The 16,889-nt window shown below is 42.5% G+C and overlaps 1 protein-coding gene across 5 annotated transcripts in view; it reads left to right on the top strand.

Moving 5' to 3' along the window:
* Nucleotides 1-16,889, top strand: part of LOC133151703 (N-acetylgalactosaminyltransferase 7-like) — a 256,760-nt gene that overhangs the window by 210,435 nt on the left and 29,436 nt on the right. For 4 of the 5 annotated variants that reach the window (XM_061274943.1, XM_061274945.1, XM_061274948.1 and 1 more), the window contains one exon: nucleotides 503-631. In XM_061274943.1, coding sequence (XP_061130927.1) covers nucleotides 503-631 — 129 coding nt within the window. Of the gene's footprint in view, nucleotides 1-502; nucleotides 632-14,253; nucleotides 14,641-16,889 lie in introns of those variants that run through there. The other variant, XM_061274944.1, reaches the window with a different exon arrangement.

The raw sequence follows: 16,889 nt of genomic DNA on the forward strand, positions 1-16,889 counted from the left end.
ACACCTTTACGGTACTTTTATTATGACTTTGAGTTTTAGTGAAGCCCTTAAGAATGTTTCTAAAAGTCATTTGAAGTTTAAAATGTTCAAAGGTGTTTCGGAACACAATAAAGTGTTCTTGCGTGGATATCGTAAAAAAATTGACTCCACATCGCAGATTTTCACCTTTCGCGAGGGTTCTTGGAACAAATTATCAGCAATAAACAAGGGATTGTTGTACAGATGTAAATGGTAAATGGGCTGAACGCTTTTCTAGATATGTTACTCAAAACTCTTCACACTGCATCCTCGTTCACTTGCTGATGACATGCAATCGGGATCAACTAGACATTCAGTGTCTTGATCAAGGACATTTCGACATGATGACAAGGGCTGGGGAATCGAATTCCCCACCTCTGGGTTGGTAGACGACCACTCTACCACTGAGCCATGTTGCCCCAGTCAATGTGGCTCAAGAAAAGTTGTTTTTTGTTGCTCTCTGATTTTGTATGTCTGTGTGCAGCTGTTCCGAATCAATGAAGCCAACCAGCTGATGCAGTATGACCAGTGTCTGACCAGAGGAGGTGATAATTCAGCTGTCATTATCACTCATTGTGACCAGAACCAATACACTGAATGGAGGTATTTCAAGGTGATGCCAACACATTATTTACCCTCTTACATGATGAAATATACCAAGTGACAACATAGTCGTTAAAATGTATTTTATAAGTGGCATTTAGACCATAACCATTTCATATGTTTTATATTCAATCAATGAAGTTCAAGAGGTGAGTTGGGTATGTGGGCTTTTCATTGCTGAGCTCAAGGGCACCATGGCTGTGGTCAGAATGTAAACTTGCATCTCTCCGGCTATTTTCAATCCCTTTAGCCCACTCTGTGAGCCCGTGTTTTTTCAGTCTGTTACTTTTGGTTCACAGATAACTGCGTATAACGTTACACATTAGGGTGCTACATTGTATGCTGCTGTGGGGAAACTGTTCTGTTCTTGTGAATCTCTGGTTGTTAGAAAAGTACTGATATTGTTTGCCATAGTTAATTGTTCAAATGTAGGATTATATTAGGTTAAGCGTACTTCAAAACTACTCAAGGGAAAAAAGTCAACTTTTGTATTTGTAATCCTTAGTAGAATTATGCATGCGCGATGCAGTTTTAGAGCTTTCCTCCTCATGGCAGTTTCAACCCAAAGAAACCTACCTAGAATAAATACTCGAGAACGGTAACATTAGCAATCAATGGGATCATGGATTTGGGTCTGCTGTGTTTAACCAGCTCAGTGGCCTAGTGGTTAGAGTGTCCGCCCTGAGACTGGAAGGTTGTGGGTTCAAACCCCGGCCGGGTCATACCAAAGACTGTAAAAATGGGACCCATTGCCTCCCTGCTTGGCACTAAGCATTAAGGGTTGGAATTGGGGGTTAGAAGGAGTGGAGCTCTTTACAAGTCCTAGGCTTCGTCTCCCTCCCTGCACAGTTATTGATATAATAATATGTGCTAAACAATAAACTAAACTAAACTAACACCTACCACTACAAAGTGATGTGTTAACAGTTCGGCTCCTCTCATCACATGGGCGTTTAAAACATAGAGGAACAGGTCTGATCATATGACAAAATCAATCGTCAATCTCTGTTATAACATGTTGATGACACTGTGGCACTCAAAGCTCAGTGGCCTGACCTCACAATCAGGAGTTACTGTGGTGTGTGGGAGGCGACCAATTGACAATTGTTCAGTAGCGTCTGTTTTAATCTACCGTATTTTCCGCACTATTAGGCGCACCGGATTATAAAGGATCAATGAACGGCCTATTTTAAAACTTTGTCCATATATAAGGCGCACCGGATTATTAGGCGCATAAAATAGAAGCTATACTGCAAAAAACTGAGGTTGACTAGGGTTGCGGTATGCATCCACTAGCCAATAACCAACGAGCCCTCTGTAAACAATCGCGTTTCTCAAACGATCTCCGATAAAATGATCGGAACTGACTAAAGTTCGATCTAACGCATTGGTACTACTTACCTATGTTTCCCTTCCACATCAATCCGTAGATTTACTCGAAACATTAACAGAGCAGCCTATTTTGACATGAAAGAGCCTGGTGCGTATAGCAGCTATCGTTATAGCACTAGCCATCCGCAAATTCCCATGAGCCTCAGCTCGCAATCTCCCATGAGCCTCAGCAAAGTGTAAACAATCGCGTTTCTCAAACTATCTCCTATAAAATGATCGGAACTGACTAAAGTTCGATCTAACACATTGGTACTGCTTACCTATGTTTCCCTTCCATATCAATCCGTAAATTTACTCGAAACATTAACGGAGCAGCCTATTTTGAAATGAAATAGCCTCGCGGGTACAACAGCTATTCGGTGACGCCCCCTGACTACAGTTGCCGTAATGTTGGGAAGCGATGCGACCTTGTAATTTACTAGTCGTACTAAAACGTACTGAAACATTTTGGCAGAGCACAGTGTACAACCAGTATGGATCAACAAATTCATCAATTGGAGTACAAGATGGCGGCGTGTGCATACGCAGCGACCTCTCTCTGTCCCGCCCAAACGGTGTTTTGTCTGTCTAATGAGTGTTTGTCCGGCAGTTTTTTTCGTTCGTCTTGTCGTACTGAGTCGTGCTACAAGTACGGCAGGCAGGTTCTTCTTGACATCGGCCAAAGCGAGTTTTGTAGAGTTCTGGACTTTGATGCGGGAACATTAAAGGAGCTCGGACTGCTACGTCCTGAAGCGTCGCCGGGCTCGTCTGCTATTCCTCCACCGGTTGGGAAGCGTCGAAAGCGGTGTGCGAGGAGGCTGAAGAGGGGCAAACGCGGGGGAGTCCGGGCCAGGCTGGCGGCCAACCCTGCTCGCCCGGCCGTGCCTTCCATTCTTCTGGCGAATGTTCGATCGCTGGACAACAAAATGGATTACATTCGCTTGCTGCGATCTACAAACTGGACCGTGTTGGACTGCTGTGTGCTCGTGTTCACTGAGACTTGGTTGACTGTCAACATTCCGGACTCTGCCGTACATCTGGAGCGGCTAGCGTGCTATCGGGCGGACCGGGCCATTGTACAAGGGGGGAAATGTCGTGGAGGTGGAATATGCGTCTACATCCGTGACGAATGGTGCCGGGACTCTGTAGTGGTCTGCAAGCACTGCTCGCCACTGGCGGAGTTCATGATCATTAAGTGCCGTCCTTTTTACCTGCCAAGGGAATTTACCGCGATTCTGCTGGTCGCGGTTTACATCCCGCCTTCCAACATCGAAGGCGACAGGATCGCGGCTCTTAGTGAACTGTACCAGGCTGTCAGTGAACAACAGACAGCGCACCCTGACGGTTTCACCATCTTCGCTGGGGATTTTAATCATGCTAACCTGAAGTCTGTTTTTCCGAGGCTTCACCAGCATGTTAAATTTCCTACACGTGGCGACAGCTTCCTGGACCTGGTCTACTCTTCGCATAAAGGAGCTTTCAAAGCCGCCCCCCTCCCCCATCTTGGACTTTCTGACCATATCACTGTTATGCTTTTGCCCGCATACAGACGTGAGAGCGTCCAGGCCAGTTCGCAAGCAAGTACCGGTGTCGCCTGAGGATGCCTCTGATGCACTGCGTGACTGCTTTGGCTCTACTGACTGGGACATGTTTAGAAGGGCTGCCACTTGCGACGATCGGACAGACATTGAGGAGTACACTGACTCTGTTCCCTCCTACATCAGGAAGTGCATTGATGATGTGACTCTCTCAAAATCCATCGTCACTCGGGCTAACCGGAAGCCATGGCTGACAGGTGCTGTCTTCAGGCTGCTGAGGGCCAGGGACAAAGCCTTTAGAGCGGGGGATGAGGCTGGCTTGAGGACTGCGAGGGCTGACCTGTCCCGGGGCATCACAGATGCAAAGGGGGCGTTCTCGTGCAAAATTACCGCCCACTTCAAGGACAGCAGGGACGCACGGAGCCTTTGGCAAGGCATTCAGACCATCACGGATTACAAGCCCGCGCCGCAGAGCTGTGAAGGCGACGTCCGTCGGCTCCATGACTTCAACCGCTTCTTTGCTCGATTCGACGCTCAGAACAGCACTTGCCCGCTGAAGGCCACTCCCCCTTCACATGAGCTGCCCCTGAGCTCCGCCGACAGCGTGAGGAGGGCGCTTGCCGCTATCAACATCCGTAAGGGGGCGGGCCCTGACAACATCCCGGGTCGAGCGCTGAAGGACTGCGCTGGTGAGCTGACGGATGTCTTCACAGACATCTTTAACACTTCCCTACAGCAGGCCATCGTCCCGTCTTGTTTCAAAGCTGCCACCATCGTACCTGTGCCGAAGAAACCCGCTCCGTCCTGCTTCAATGACTACCGCCCCGTGGCACTCACGCCCATCATCATGGAGTGCTTTGAGCGGCTTGTCATGGAGCACATCCGATCCGTTCTCCCCCCCACCATTGACCCCTTCCAGTTTGCGTACCGAGCCAAACGGTCCTCTGAGGATGCCTTCTGCTCTGCCCTCCACTCGGCCCTCACCCACCTGGAGAGAAGGGACTCGTATGTGAGATTGGTGTTTGTGGACTTCAGTTCTGCCTTCAACACCACCGTGCCACAACGCCTCATCAGCAAACTTGACACGCTGGGCCTCAGTACCTACCTCTGCAACTGGCTACTGGACTTCCTCTGTCAGAGGCTACAGGTAGTACGTGTTGGCGACAAAATCTCCGCCAGCATCACGCTGCAACCTACAGCGACAACCGTATAGTGAAGTTTGCTGACGACACGACTCTGGTGGGTCTCATCACCAAGGGAGACGAGACTCAATACAGGCTGGAGGTTGACCTTCTGACCACGTGGTGCAGGGACAACAACCTCCTGCTGAACGTCGATAAGACCAAGGAGATTGTTGTGGACTTCCGGAAGGGTCACACCCAACACCTGCCGCTGACCATCGACGGTGCTGTGGTGGAGAGAGTGAGCAGCGCCAAGTTCCTGGGGGTGCACATCAGTGAGGATCTCTCCTGGTCCACCAACACCGCATCACTGGCAAAGAAAGCCCAGCGCCGCCTGTACTTCCTGCGAAAACTCAGGCGAGCGAGCGCTCCTCCGGTTGTCAGACTACATTTTACCGCGGCACCTTTGAGAGCGTCCTCTCCAGCTGTATTGCTGTTTGGGGTGGCGGCTGCGCTGACTACAACTTGAAGGCCCTGCAGCGCATAGTGAACACGGCTGGTAAGATTATTGGTGCTTCGCTCCCCTCCTTGAAGGACATTTACACCTCCCATCTCACCCGCAAGGCGACCACGATTGTGAGTGATGTGAGTCACCCCGCTCACTCTTTGTTCGATTATATTTTATTCTCCTCACTTTTTTGACACGTTTCATCTTCCACATAATTCATCCGATTCACTCCCTTCCACTTTTCACGTATTCCAAATATTCACGCGACGAGCGCTTATATTTTTCTCGTTCCGAAAATTACCGATTCCGCAAAATTCCCAAAATTCCGACAAATTTCTCCCCATTCATTCTTAATGGCACATTCGACATTTCACATTTACGTCGTTCCAATTTGAAATTCACATCATTCAACACATTCTAATCACATTCGGAAGGATTCTCGACATTCCCAAATTAGAAAATTTCACGTTTTCACGTTAAAAATTCCGACAAATTTTCGCAAGACTTCGTTTTTCACCTCTAACTTCTACATTTTTCAACCGATTCAACCCATTCCAACTTTCAACTGTTCATCTTTTGCCTACCTATTCCACAACTTCCCACTTACCACAAACTTCACATCTTTTATTTTGAAATTCAACCAAAATTCTCTAAAATTTCGTTTTTCTACTCTAATTTCCACATTTTTCAACCGATTCAACCCATTCCAACTTTCAAGTGTTCATCTTTTGCCTACCTATTCCACAACTTCCTACTTACCAAAAATTCCACATTTTCAAATTTGAAATTCAACCAAAATTCTCTAAAATTTCATTTTTCTACTCTACTTTCTACATTTTTTAACCAATTCAGCCCATTCCAAATTTATTCACTTTATTCACCTTATGCTTCCCACATTCACTCCCATTCACCCCCACTTCCACTACGCTTACACATTCAACCCTTGACCCCCAATTCCAGTGTGGCGGCCATCTTGGATTGACCCTCAAGTGCCCCAATGAACCCAAAATGAACCGGAAGTGCCCCAAATCAAACCGGAAGTGACCCAAAATGAACCGGAAGTGCCCCAAATCAAACCGGAAGTGACCCCAAATCAAACCGGAAGTGACCCCAAATGTACCGGAAGTGCCCTTTTTAGACCAGAAATGACCCCTAATAAACCGGAAGTGACCTCAGCTAAACCGGAAGTGACCCAAATTAAACCGGAAGTGACCCAAATAAACCGGAAGTGACCCAAAGCAAACCGGAAGTGACCCCAAATAGACCGGAAGTTACCTCAGGTAAACCGGAAGTGACCCCAAATGAACCGGAAGTGACCTTTTTTAACCGGAAATGACCCCAAATAAACCGGAAGTTACCTCAGCTACACCGGAAGTGACCTATATTAAACCGGAAGTGTCCCAAATAAACCGGAAGTTACCCAAATTAGACCGGAAATGACCCGAATCAAACCGGAAGTGACCTTATTTCAACACTAAGTGCCCCAAATAGCTACATTTGCGCTACCGTTTTCGTTTTTTGTCCGATTTAACCCGTTTCAACATTTTTACCCCAAAAGTGAACCTCCTGAGACCGTTTATTTTGTTTTGTTCCAAATTTAGAAAGATTTTGGCGCAATTGCTTTTTTTATTTTCCCATTCATTCTCTATGGGGATTCAACATTTGCTCTAACTTGTACATTTTTTTAACTGATTCAACCCGTTCCAACTTTCAAATGTTCATCTTTTGCCTACCTATTCCACAACTTCCCACTTACCAACAATTCCAAATTTGAAATTCAACCAAATTCTCCAAAATTTTATTTTTCTACTCTAATTTCTACTTTTTTCAACCGATTCAATCCATTCCAACTTTCAACTGTTCATCTTTTGCCTACCTATTCCACAACTTCCCACTTACCAAATATTCCAAATTTTCGATTTTGAAATTCACCACAAATTCTCCAAATTTTCTACATTTCTCAAGTAATTCAACACGTTTCAACATCGTTCGGCAGCATTCCCCAAAGAAGTTATTCATACATTTCGCCTTCACACGCAATTTCTCCAGAAATTGCAAAATTCTAGTTATTGTGTGAAGGCGAAGGCCTTCACACATATGTTATTCTACTCCATTTACTTTATTATTATTATTCTATTTTATTCTCCTCACTTTTTTGTCCCGCTTCTTTCACAAAATTCACCCGATTCACTCCATTCCACTTTTCACGTATTCCAAATATTCAGGAAAGGGTGGCTTGTATTTTTCTCATTCCGAAAATTTGCCGATTCCGCAAAATTCCCCAAATTCCGACAAATTTTTCCCCATTCATTCTTAATGGCACATTCAACATTTCACATTTACGTCGTTCCAATTTGAAATTCACATCATTCAACACATTTTAATCACATTCGGAAGGATTCTCGACATTCCCAAAATTCCCAAATTAAAAAATTTCACGTTTTCACGTTAAAGATTCCGACAAAATTTCGCAAAATTTCGTTTTTCACCTCTAATTTCTACAATTTTCAACCGATTCAGCCCATTCCAACTTTCAACTGTTCATCTTTTGCCTACCTATTCCACAACTTCCCACTTACCAAAAACTTCACATCTTTTATTTTGAAATTCACACCCATTTTCTTTTACCCTTCTCATTTCTACATTTTTCAACCGATTCAACCCATTCCAACTTTTAACTGTTCATCATTTTTCTACCTATTCCACAACTTCCCACTTACCAAAAACTTCACATCTTTTATTTTGAAATTCACACCCAATTCCTTTTTCCCTTCTCATTTCTACATTTTTCAACCGATTCAACCCATTCCAACTTTCAATTGTTATATCATTTTTCTACCTATTCCACAACTTCCCACTTACCAAAAACTTTACATCTTTTATTTTGAAATTCACACCCAATTCCTTTTTCCCTTCTCATTTCTACATTTTTCAACCGATTCAACCCATTCCAACTTTCAACTGTTCACCATTTTTCTACCTATTCCATAACTTCCCACTTACCAAAAACTTCACATCTTTTATTTTGAAATTCACACCCAATTCCTTTTTCCCTTCTCATTTCTACATTTTTCAACCGATTCAACCCATTCCAACTTTCAACTGTTCATCATTTTTCTACCTATTCCACAACTTCCCAAAAACTTCACATCTTTTATTTTGAAATTCACACCCAATTCCTTTTTCCCTTCTCATTTCTACATTTTTCAACCGATTCAACCCATTCCAACTTTCAACTCTTCATCATTTTTCTACCTATTCCACAACTTCCCACTTACCAAAAACTTCACATCTTTTATTTTGAAATTCACACCCAATTGCTTTTTCCCTTCTCATTTCTACATTTTTCAACCGATTCAACCCATTCCAACTTTCAACTGTTCATCATTTTTCTACCTATTCCACAACTTCCCAAAAACTTCACGTCTTTTATTTTGAAATTCACACCCAATTCTCCAATATTTCCTTTTTCCCTTCTCATTTCTACATTTTTCAACCGATTCAACCCATTCCAACTTTCCACTGTTCATCATTTTTCTACCTATTCCACAACTTACCAAAAACTTCACATCTTTTATTTTGAAATTCACCACAAATTCTCCAAATATTCTACATTTCTCAAGTAATTCAACACGTTTCCACATCGTTCGGCAGCATTCCCCGAAGAAGTTATTCATACATTTCGCCTTCACACGCAATTTCTCCAGAAATTGCAAAATTCTAGTTGTGTGAAGGCGAAGGCCTTCACACATATGTTATTCTACTCCATTTACTTTATTGTGTGAAGGCGAAGGCCTTCACACATATGTTATTCTACTCCATTCACTTTATTGTGTGAAGGCGAAAAGTTATTCATACATTTCGCCTTCACACGCAATTTCTCCAGAAATTGCAAAATTCTAGTTTGTTGTGTTATCTGTTTATTTATGTTTTATTATTACTCTTATTGTTTATTGTTTGTGCCTTCTTGTTTTTTATATTTCGTCGTTTACTTGTATGTCTATCGTGTAATATGTCTTGTCACCGTGGGATAGAGAAAACGTAATTCCGATCTTTTTGTGTGTCTCGGCATGTGAAGACGTTGACAATAAAGCAGACTTTGACTTTGACTTTGATATATAAGGCGCTCTGCATTATAAGGCGCACTGTGTTTTTTTTAGTAAAATGTAAGTTTTTAGGTGCGCCTAATAGTGCGGAAAATACGGTAATAATTTTAAATCGTGAACAGCATAATGAAGAGAACTTTTTACCAAGTCTGATGTAATCCAGAATGTCTTGGTATATTCTTGTATGAAATAGCTGCTGTGAGCAGCCCCACTCGCCATTTCTTGTTAATGGCAACAATAAGTTATTATCCTGAGAGCATTCAGGAATTTTAGAAGTTCTAGTGTTCTGCAAAAGTTTGGGCACCCCTGATCATTTTCATGATTTTCCTTTACAAATCATTGGTTGTTCGGATCAGCAATTTCAGTTAAATATATCATATAGCAGACAAACACAATGATATTTGAGAAGTGAAATGAAGTTTATAGAATTTACAGAAAGTGTGCAATCATTACTTGAACAAAAGTATGCAGGTGCATAAATGTTGGCACCCCACAGAAAGATGTCATCAATATTTAGTAGATCCTCCTTTTGCAGAAATAACAGCCTCTAAAGACTCAAGTTACGGGTATTTAAGGTGGCCAGTTGCACGTTGTTCTCCTCTTTGCATCTTCTCTGAAGAGTGGCAATATTGGAGCATCAAAACAACTGACAAATGACCTGAAAACAAAGATTGTTCAATGTCATAGTTTAGGGCAGACGTGGGCAAACTACGGCCCGCGGGCCACATCCGGCCCACGGGGTTGTTTAATCCGGCCCGCCAAACCTGAATAAATTGTATTAAAAAAAAATTTTGAAGGCGTTTCCATTTTCGCAAATTTTCGGCAATTTTTTCCCCCATTCATTCTTAATGGCAGATTCAACATTTCACATTTACGTTGTTCCAGTTTGAAATTCACATAATTCAACACATTCAAATCATATTGGGGACATTCCCAAACTTGCCAAATTCAAAAATTTCATATTTTCACTTTTAAAATTTGCACGAAAATGTGCAAAATTTCACAAAATTTAGTTTTTCACTTCTAATTTCTACATTTTTCCACCGATTCAACTCGTTCCAACTTTCCACTGTTCATCTTTTGCCTACCTATTCTACACCTTCCCACTTACGAAAATTTTCAATTTTGAAATTCCCACCAAATTTTCAAAAAGTTTAGTTTTTCCCTTATAATTTCTACATTTTTCAACCCATTCCAACTTTCAACTGTTCATCCTTTGCCTACCTATACCACAACTTCCCACTTACCAAAAATTACAAATTTTGAAATTTGAAATTCAACCAAAATTCTCTAAAATTTCGTTTTTCTACTCTAATTTCTACATTTTTCAACCGATTCAACCCATTCCAACTTTATTCACTTTTTTCACCTTATACTTACCATATTCACCCCCTTTACCCCCAGTTCCACTAAGCATACACATATCGACCCTTGACCCCCACTTCCAGTATGGCGGCCATCTTGGATTGACCCAGAATTGACCCAATGAACCAAGAATGAACCGAAAGTGCCCCAAATCAAACCGGAAGTGACCCCAAATGAACCGGAAGTTACCTTAACAAACCGGAAGTGACTTTGGGCAAACCGAAAGTGACTCCAAATCAAACCGGAAGTGACCCCAAATGAACCGGAAGTGACATTTTTAAACCGGAAGTGACTCCAAATGAACCGGAAGTGACCTCAGCTAAACCGGAAGTGACCGAAATTAAACCGGAATTGCCCCAAATAAACCGGAAATGACCTGATTCAAACCGGAAGTGACCTTATTTCAACACTAAGTGCCCCAAATAGCTACATTTGCGCTAACTTTTGCATTTATTGTCCGATTAAACCTGTTTCTACATTTTAACCACAAAAGTGAACCTCATGAAGCCATTTGTTTTCGTTCTGTTCCAAATTTCTAAAAGATTTGGCGCAATTGCTTTTTTTTATTTTCCCATTCATTCTCTATGGGGATTCAACATTTGCTCTAACTTCTACAAAACTTCATTTTTCTACTCTAACTTCTACATTTTTTAACTTATTCAACCCATTCCAACTTTCAACTGTTCATCTTTTGCCTACCTATTCCACAACTTCCCACTTACCAAAAATTCCAAATTTTCAATTTTGAAATTCAACCAAAATTCTCTAGAATTACGTTTTTCTACTCTAATTTCTACATTTTTCTACCGATTCAACCCATTCCAACTTTCAACTGTTCATCTTTTGCCTACCTATTCCACAACTTCCAATTTACCAAACATTCCTAATTTTCAATTTTGAAATTCAACCAAAATTCTCTAGAATTACTACTCTAATTTCTACATTTTTCAACCAATTCAACCCATTCCAACTTTCAACTTTTCATCATTTTCCTACCTATTCCTCTACTTCCCACTTACCAAAAATTCCACATTTTCAATTATGAAATTCACACCCAATTTTCCGATATTTCCTTTTTCCCTTCTCATTTCTACATTTTTCAACCGATTCAACTTCTTTCAACATCATTCTTCAGCATTCCCCAAGTCTTTATTCAACTTCTTCACCTTCACACGCAATTTCTTCAGGAATTGCAAATTCTAGTTAGTGTGAAGGCTCTATTTCTATCAGTGCCGAATTTCGAGTGTGGGCTGTAACGTCAGCATTCTCGTAATTCGCATGCTGAGCTTTCAGATACAGTTTTACTCTAGACTATGATGCACAAGCAAAAAAAGGGAGATCAACAACACTGTTCCCACTGAAAATGAAGGGGAGTTTGTTGTAAAAAAAATGCATTTTGAAAATAATGTATACATATTATATATTTATAAATAGCAGGGATTTAAACTAGCTACCATTCTCATTATCAAACAATGCAGGATGTTCAAGGACAGTGATGCACCACCTGTTTGCGACTAATGTTAACTTTTAAACGTTTCAAGGCCGACTTTAAGAAAGTGTTTCCCGTTTCCTCACCTCTGTCACCAGGTGTTTGTGAGTTAAGGCTCTGCTCTGATTTTCAGATATCCGTCACCGTGTTGCCGTTTTGATGTCTTTATGACTTTATTTAGATGTATTCTTTCACTCATTCTTCAAGATGATGTATTTTGTCAGAATGTTTGCCGTTTTATATGATTTTGCCTCATAATTATGAACATCTTTCATAAATCTGACCTGCAGCCACTGAAGTGATGCAAACTGTTATTCATAATAACAGTGTCATATTTAATGAGAATCACTGATAATAGTTTTTTTGGTGAAATATTTCTTTTAATGCTGTTAATAAATGCATTTGTTTTCTAAAAGCTTTTTTGTTTCGAATATCCATGATTTACTACCTACTAAAGGCCAAAACCTTTTGTGCAATGACCTTTACATGTCATTTATATTACTTCACACCAACACTACATCCATCTGCTCCTGGTTCGGCCCCCCAGTCAAAATTTAGAACCCAATTCGGCCCGCAAGTCAAAAAGTGTGCCCACCCTTGGTTTAGGGGATGGATATAAAAAGCTAGCTCAAAGATTTTAGCTGTCAGTTTGCACTTTGAGGAACATAGTGAGGAAATTGAAGACCACAGGCACAGTTCTAGTTAAGGCCCGGAGTGGCAGGCCAAGAAAAATCTCAGATAAGCAGAGGTGAAGGATGGTGAAAATAGTCAAAGTCAATCCACAGAGAGGCTCCAAAGACCTACAACATGATCTTCATGCAGATGGTGACACTGTGCATCGTTCAACTATTCAGTGCACTTTGTACAAGGAGATGCTGTATGGGAGAATAATGCGGCAGAAGCCTTTTCTGCGCACGTGCCACGAACAGAGTCGCTACAGGTATGCTGAAGAACATTTGGACAAGCCAGCTTCATTTTAGAATAAGGTGCTGTGGACTAATGAAACTCAAATGTAGTTATTTGGACATAACAAGGGGCGGTATGCATGGAGGAAGAAGAGCACAGCATTCCATGACAATCGCTTGCTGCTCACAGTCAAATTTGGTGGTGGTTCCATCATGCTGTGCGGTTGTGTGGCCAGTGCAAGTTCTGGCAATCTTGTTAAAGTTGAAGGTCGCATAGATTCAAGTCAGTATCAGTTGATTCTTGCTAACAATGTTCAAGTATCAGTGACAAAGTAGAAGTTGCGCAGGGGCTGGATACTGGAGACAACGACCCCAAACACAGCTCAAATTCTACTAAGGCTACTAATTCAGAGTGACAAGTACCATTGTACTTGTTACTGGAATGGCCATCTCAGTCCCCAGACCTGAATATTATTGAAAATCTGTGGTGTGATTTAAAGCGGGCTGTCCATGCTCGGAAACCATCAAACCTGACTGAACTGGAGATATTTTGTCGAAGAATGGTCAAAAATACCTTCAACCAGAATCCAGATTCTCATTGGAAGCTGTAGAAAGTGTTTAGAGGCTTTCATTTCTGCAAAAGGAGGATCTACTAAATATTGATGTATTTCTTTCTGTTGGGGTGCCCAAATTTATGCACCTGCCTAATTTTGTTGAGGTAATGATTGCACACTTTCTGTAAATCACATAAACTTCACTTCACTTCTCAAATATCACTGTTTTTGTGTGCTATATGATATACGTATGTAACTGAAATTGCTGATCCAAACAACTAATGATTTATAAAGGGAAATCTTGAAAATATTCAGGGGTGCCCAAATGTTTGCAAACGACTGTATGATATATTATGCATATCGTGCATAAAATCATTCCTTTTTACATTTTAATCATTCAGTTGTGGTTTATATAAAGTAGAACAGCAATGATTTTGTCTGAATTCCTCATTATTATAGCATCACAGGCCCTCTTTCAGCCCTGTTTTGAGTAGCGTCTGAGAGCTAGTCTATTTGATGCAGTCTTTTTAAATGCAAATGAGATACCCCCACACCCAGGCAGCAGGGTGTGCGGCTCCACTCTAGTTTGCTACCACAGGTACAGTTATCCTGCTGTGCACAAACTTTTTGATTTGATTAAAGATGTAATCAGCAGAAGACTTGTCCATCCAACAGTACGTTAGAGTCAGAATCCGACCCAGAGCAAAAGGACAGTGAAGACAACAAACCTGCGGAACCACGACTTCAGATGAACATATCATAATAATGTGTTATCACTGTTCACTACACTGTTTACTCGCTGCAAGAAATAAAGATGGCAGATTTGTGAAACCATTTGGGCCATACCCATTACCTTGTTTGTCAGTGCAGCTGCAAGGACTGTGACGTAATTATTCAAAATACGTAATAGGGAATGGATATAATTGAACTACCGTAATTTTCGGACTATAAGTTGCGGTTTTTTTCATAGTTTGGGTGGGGGGGCGACTTATACTCAGGAGCGACTTATATATATATTTTTTCAAAAACTTTAAAAAAAAAAAAAAGTGAAACCGCAATAAACGAACCGCAATGTAGCAAGGGATTACTGTAGTTTGAATTTCAAGTGACGTCAGCAGAGCGACGTCGCGTCAGCAGCAGCTCCGTCGAGTCAATCTTTGTCCTTTATGTAAAGGACATTATGTTTCAGCAGGGCGGCGGTTGTTTACATAAAGGACAAAGATTGACTCGACGGAGCTCTCTTTCACTTCCGTGGATTGAAGTCGGGGGCCGGCGCTCGGCCGGGTGGCTGTCCAGGGACGGTGGATGGGGCTCAGACAATGCTTTTACGCACGTCCGGTCCTACTCTACCGAGCTGTCTTTCACCTCCGTGGATGGAAGTCGAGGGCCGGCGCTCAGCCGGGTGGCTGTCCGGGGACGGTGGATGGGGCTTGGTCATGGCTTTTACGCACGCCCGGTCCTATTCTATGGAGCTCTCTTCGACTTCCGTGGCTGGAAGTCCACGCCGCCACACGCCTGTAAGTTTGTTTTGTTAAATAAAGAGCCGTTTACCAAACCCACGTCTTTCCTTGAACTTTGTTAACGCTACAATATAGTTATATAGTAGATCTGTGGAATAACGACAAGGCTGACGTCAGGGCGCACGCGCGGCGTTGTTGACAAAGGACGAGGAATTTGATCGATGGATTGAATTATTTAGAGTGCACAGATGGTTTGATAACATTGTTGCTTATATACAAATCTGAATAAGGAAAAACATTGCAATAAAATAATGCAAACTGCTAACGCTATTGTTGGGGAGCCTGAGGACTGTATTGAGCAGGGGTGTCAAACAACTGCACCGCGCTGGTCGCATTATTGTGACAGAGCCGTCGCTAAAATTTAGAAAATATTTTTAAAGTCCTGATGTACTTTCCAAAATTTAAGTGGTTCTCAGTGCGCAGGGAGCTTAATTAGGTCCAATCGCGCAACAGCAGCGCACCGAGCGCTCACTGTCGCATTGCTTTAAGAGCGTCTTTGTGTTTTAGGATGGCTTTACTGCTCCCACTTGCTTTCTTTGGAGGCATGATTAGGGGTTAATACAATCCTCAAAGTAACGAAAATACAATAACAACGGAGTCAGTCGGCATCCGGGCCGCGCTGTTGGGTTTTCTCGGGTCCTACCGGCTCATCTCGTGACGTTCGACATCCAAATTTTGTTCGACAACCGAAGCAAAACAAATCTCAAATTTTTTGTTCTAATTCCGATTTGTTTGAGAACCAGGACGTTAGAAAACCGAGGTTTGACTGTAAAATAAATAGATGCAGTTCACTGACAAGTGCCACTATTTGAGCTAATTTTAGGACAGTCCTGCAGGCGACTCATGCAGTCCACACGGGCGACCTGGTGCCCGCGGGCACCGTGTTGGTGACCCCTCCTTTACACACTCGTAACACACTCGTGTCGGTTTTTAAGGCAGTGCCTGAGGGATTGAAGGTCACGGTCATTCAGTCTTGGTTTCCGCCCGTGGCGCTTACGTGCAGTGATTTCACCAGATTCTCTGAACCTTTTGATATTAGAGGAGTTCCACTTCCTGGTTAGAACACATAGCTTTGTTGTCACTCATACCGAAACTGTCTGAAAAGTTATCAAGCCCGACTTGAAATCGGCAAGGCAAACCGCGAAAGAAAACAAGAAACTCAACTTGTTCGTGAGTACACCGAAGCAGCATCTCTTGTTTCAGAGGGGAGTGCACAACTAGCCGCGAAGCTACAACACACTGCTTCATTGCTAAAAACCAACAAGCGCGTTCCAAACATGGGTCCGAAGAAGGCATCAGCGGCTCCCCTCTTTTCGGTGGAGGAGACCGAAGATATTAAAAAGGCGTTGGACTTCCTCACTGAAGAAGTCTCGGTTATCAGAATGGAGCAGAAAGCTATCCTCAAGCTGGTCGAGGAGGTCAAAGCTCTCCGCATCCGGAATGCGGAGAACGAAAAGAAAATCACCTTCCTGGAAAGCAGGGTTGCTGACCTGGAGCAATACACCAGAATCAACGACGTTATCATCTCCGGAGTTAATATCAAAGCCCGATCATACGCCCGGGCAGTGGCCGCTGGCGAGGGAGGTGAGCCCGACGAAATGGATGTTAGCTCCACGGAGCAACAGGTGGATACTTTCCTGCAGTCCAAGGGGATACAGCTGGACTGCGACAACATCGAAGCTTGCCACCCTCTGCCCAAGAGGAGCCCCGGAGACAAACCCGCTGTCATCATGCGGTTTGCCAACAGAAAACACAAGATTGCACTATTAAAACAAGGAAGAAAGCTGAGAG

This window comes from Syngnathus typhle, linkage group LG3 (assembly GCF_033458585.1).
Source record: "Syngnathus typhle isolate RoL2023-S1 ecotype Sweden linkage group LG3, RoL_Styp_1.0, whole genome shotgun sequence".
NCBI lineage: Eukaryota > Metazoa > Chordata > Actinopteri > Syngnathiformes > Syngnathidae > Syngnathus > Syngnathus typhle.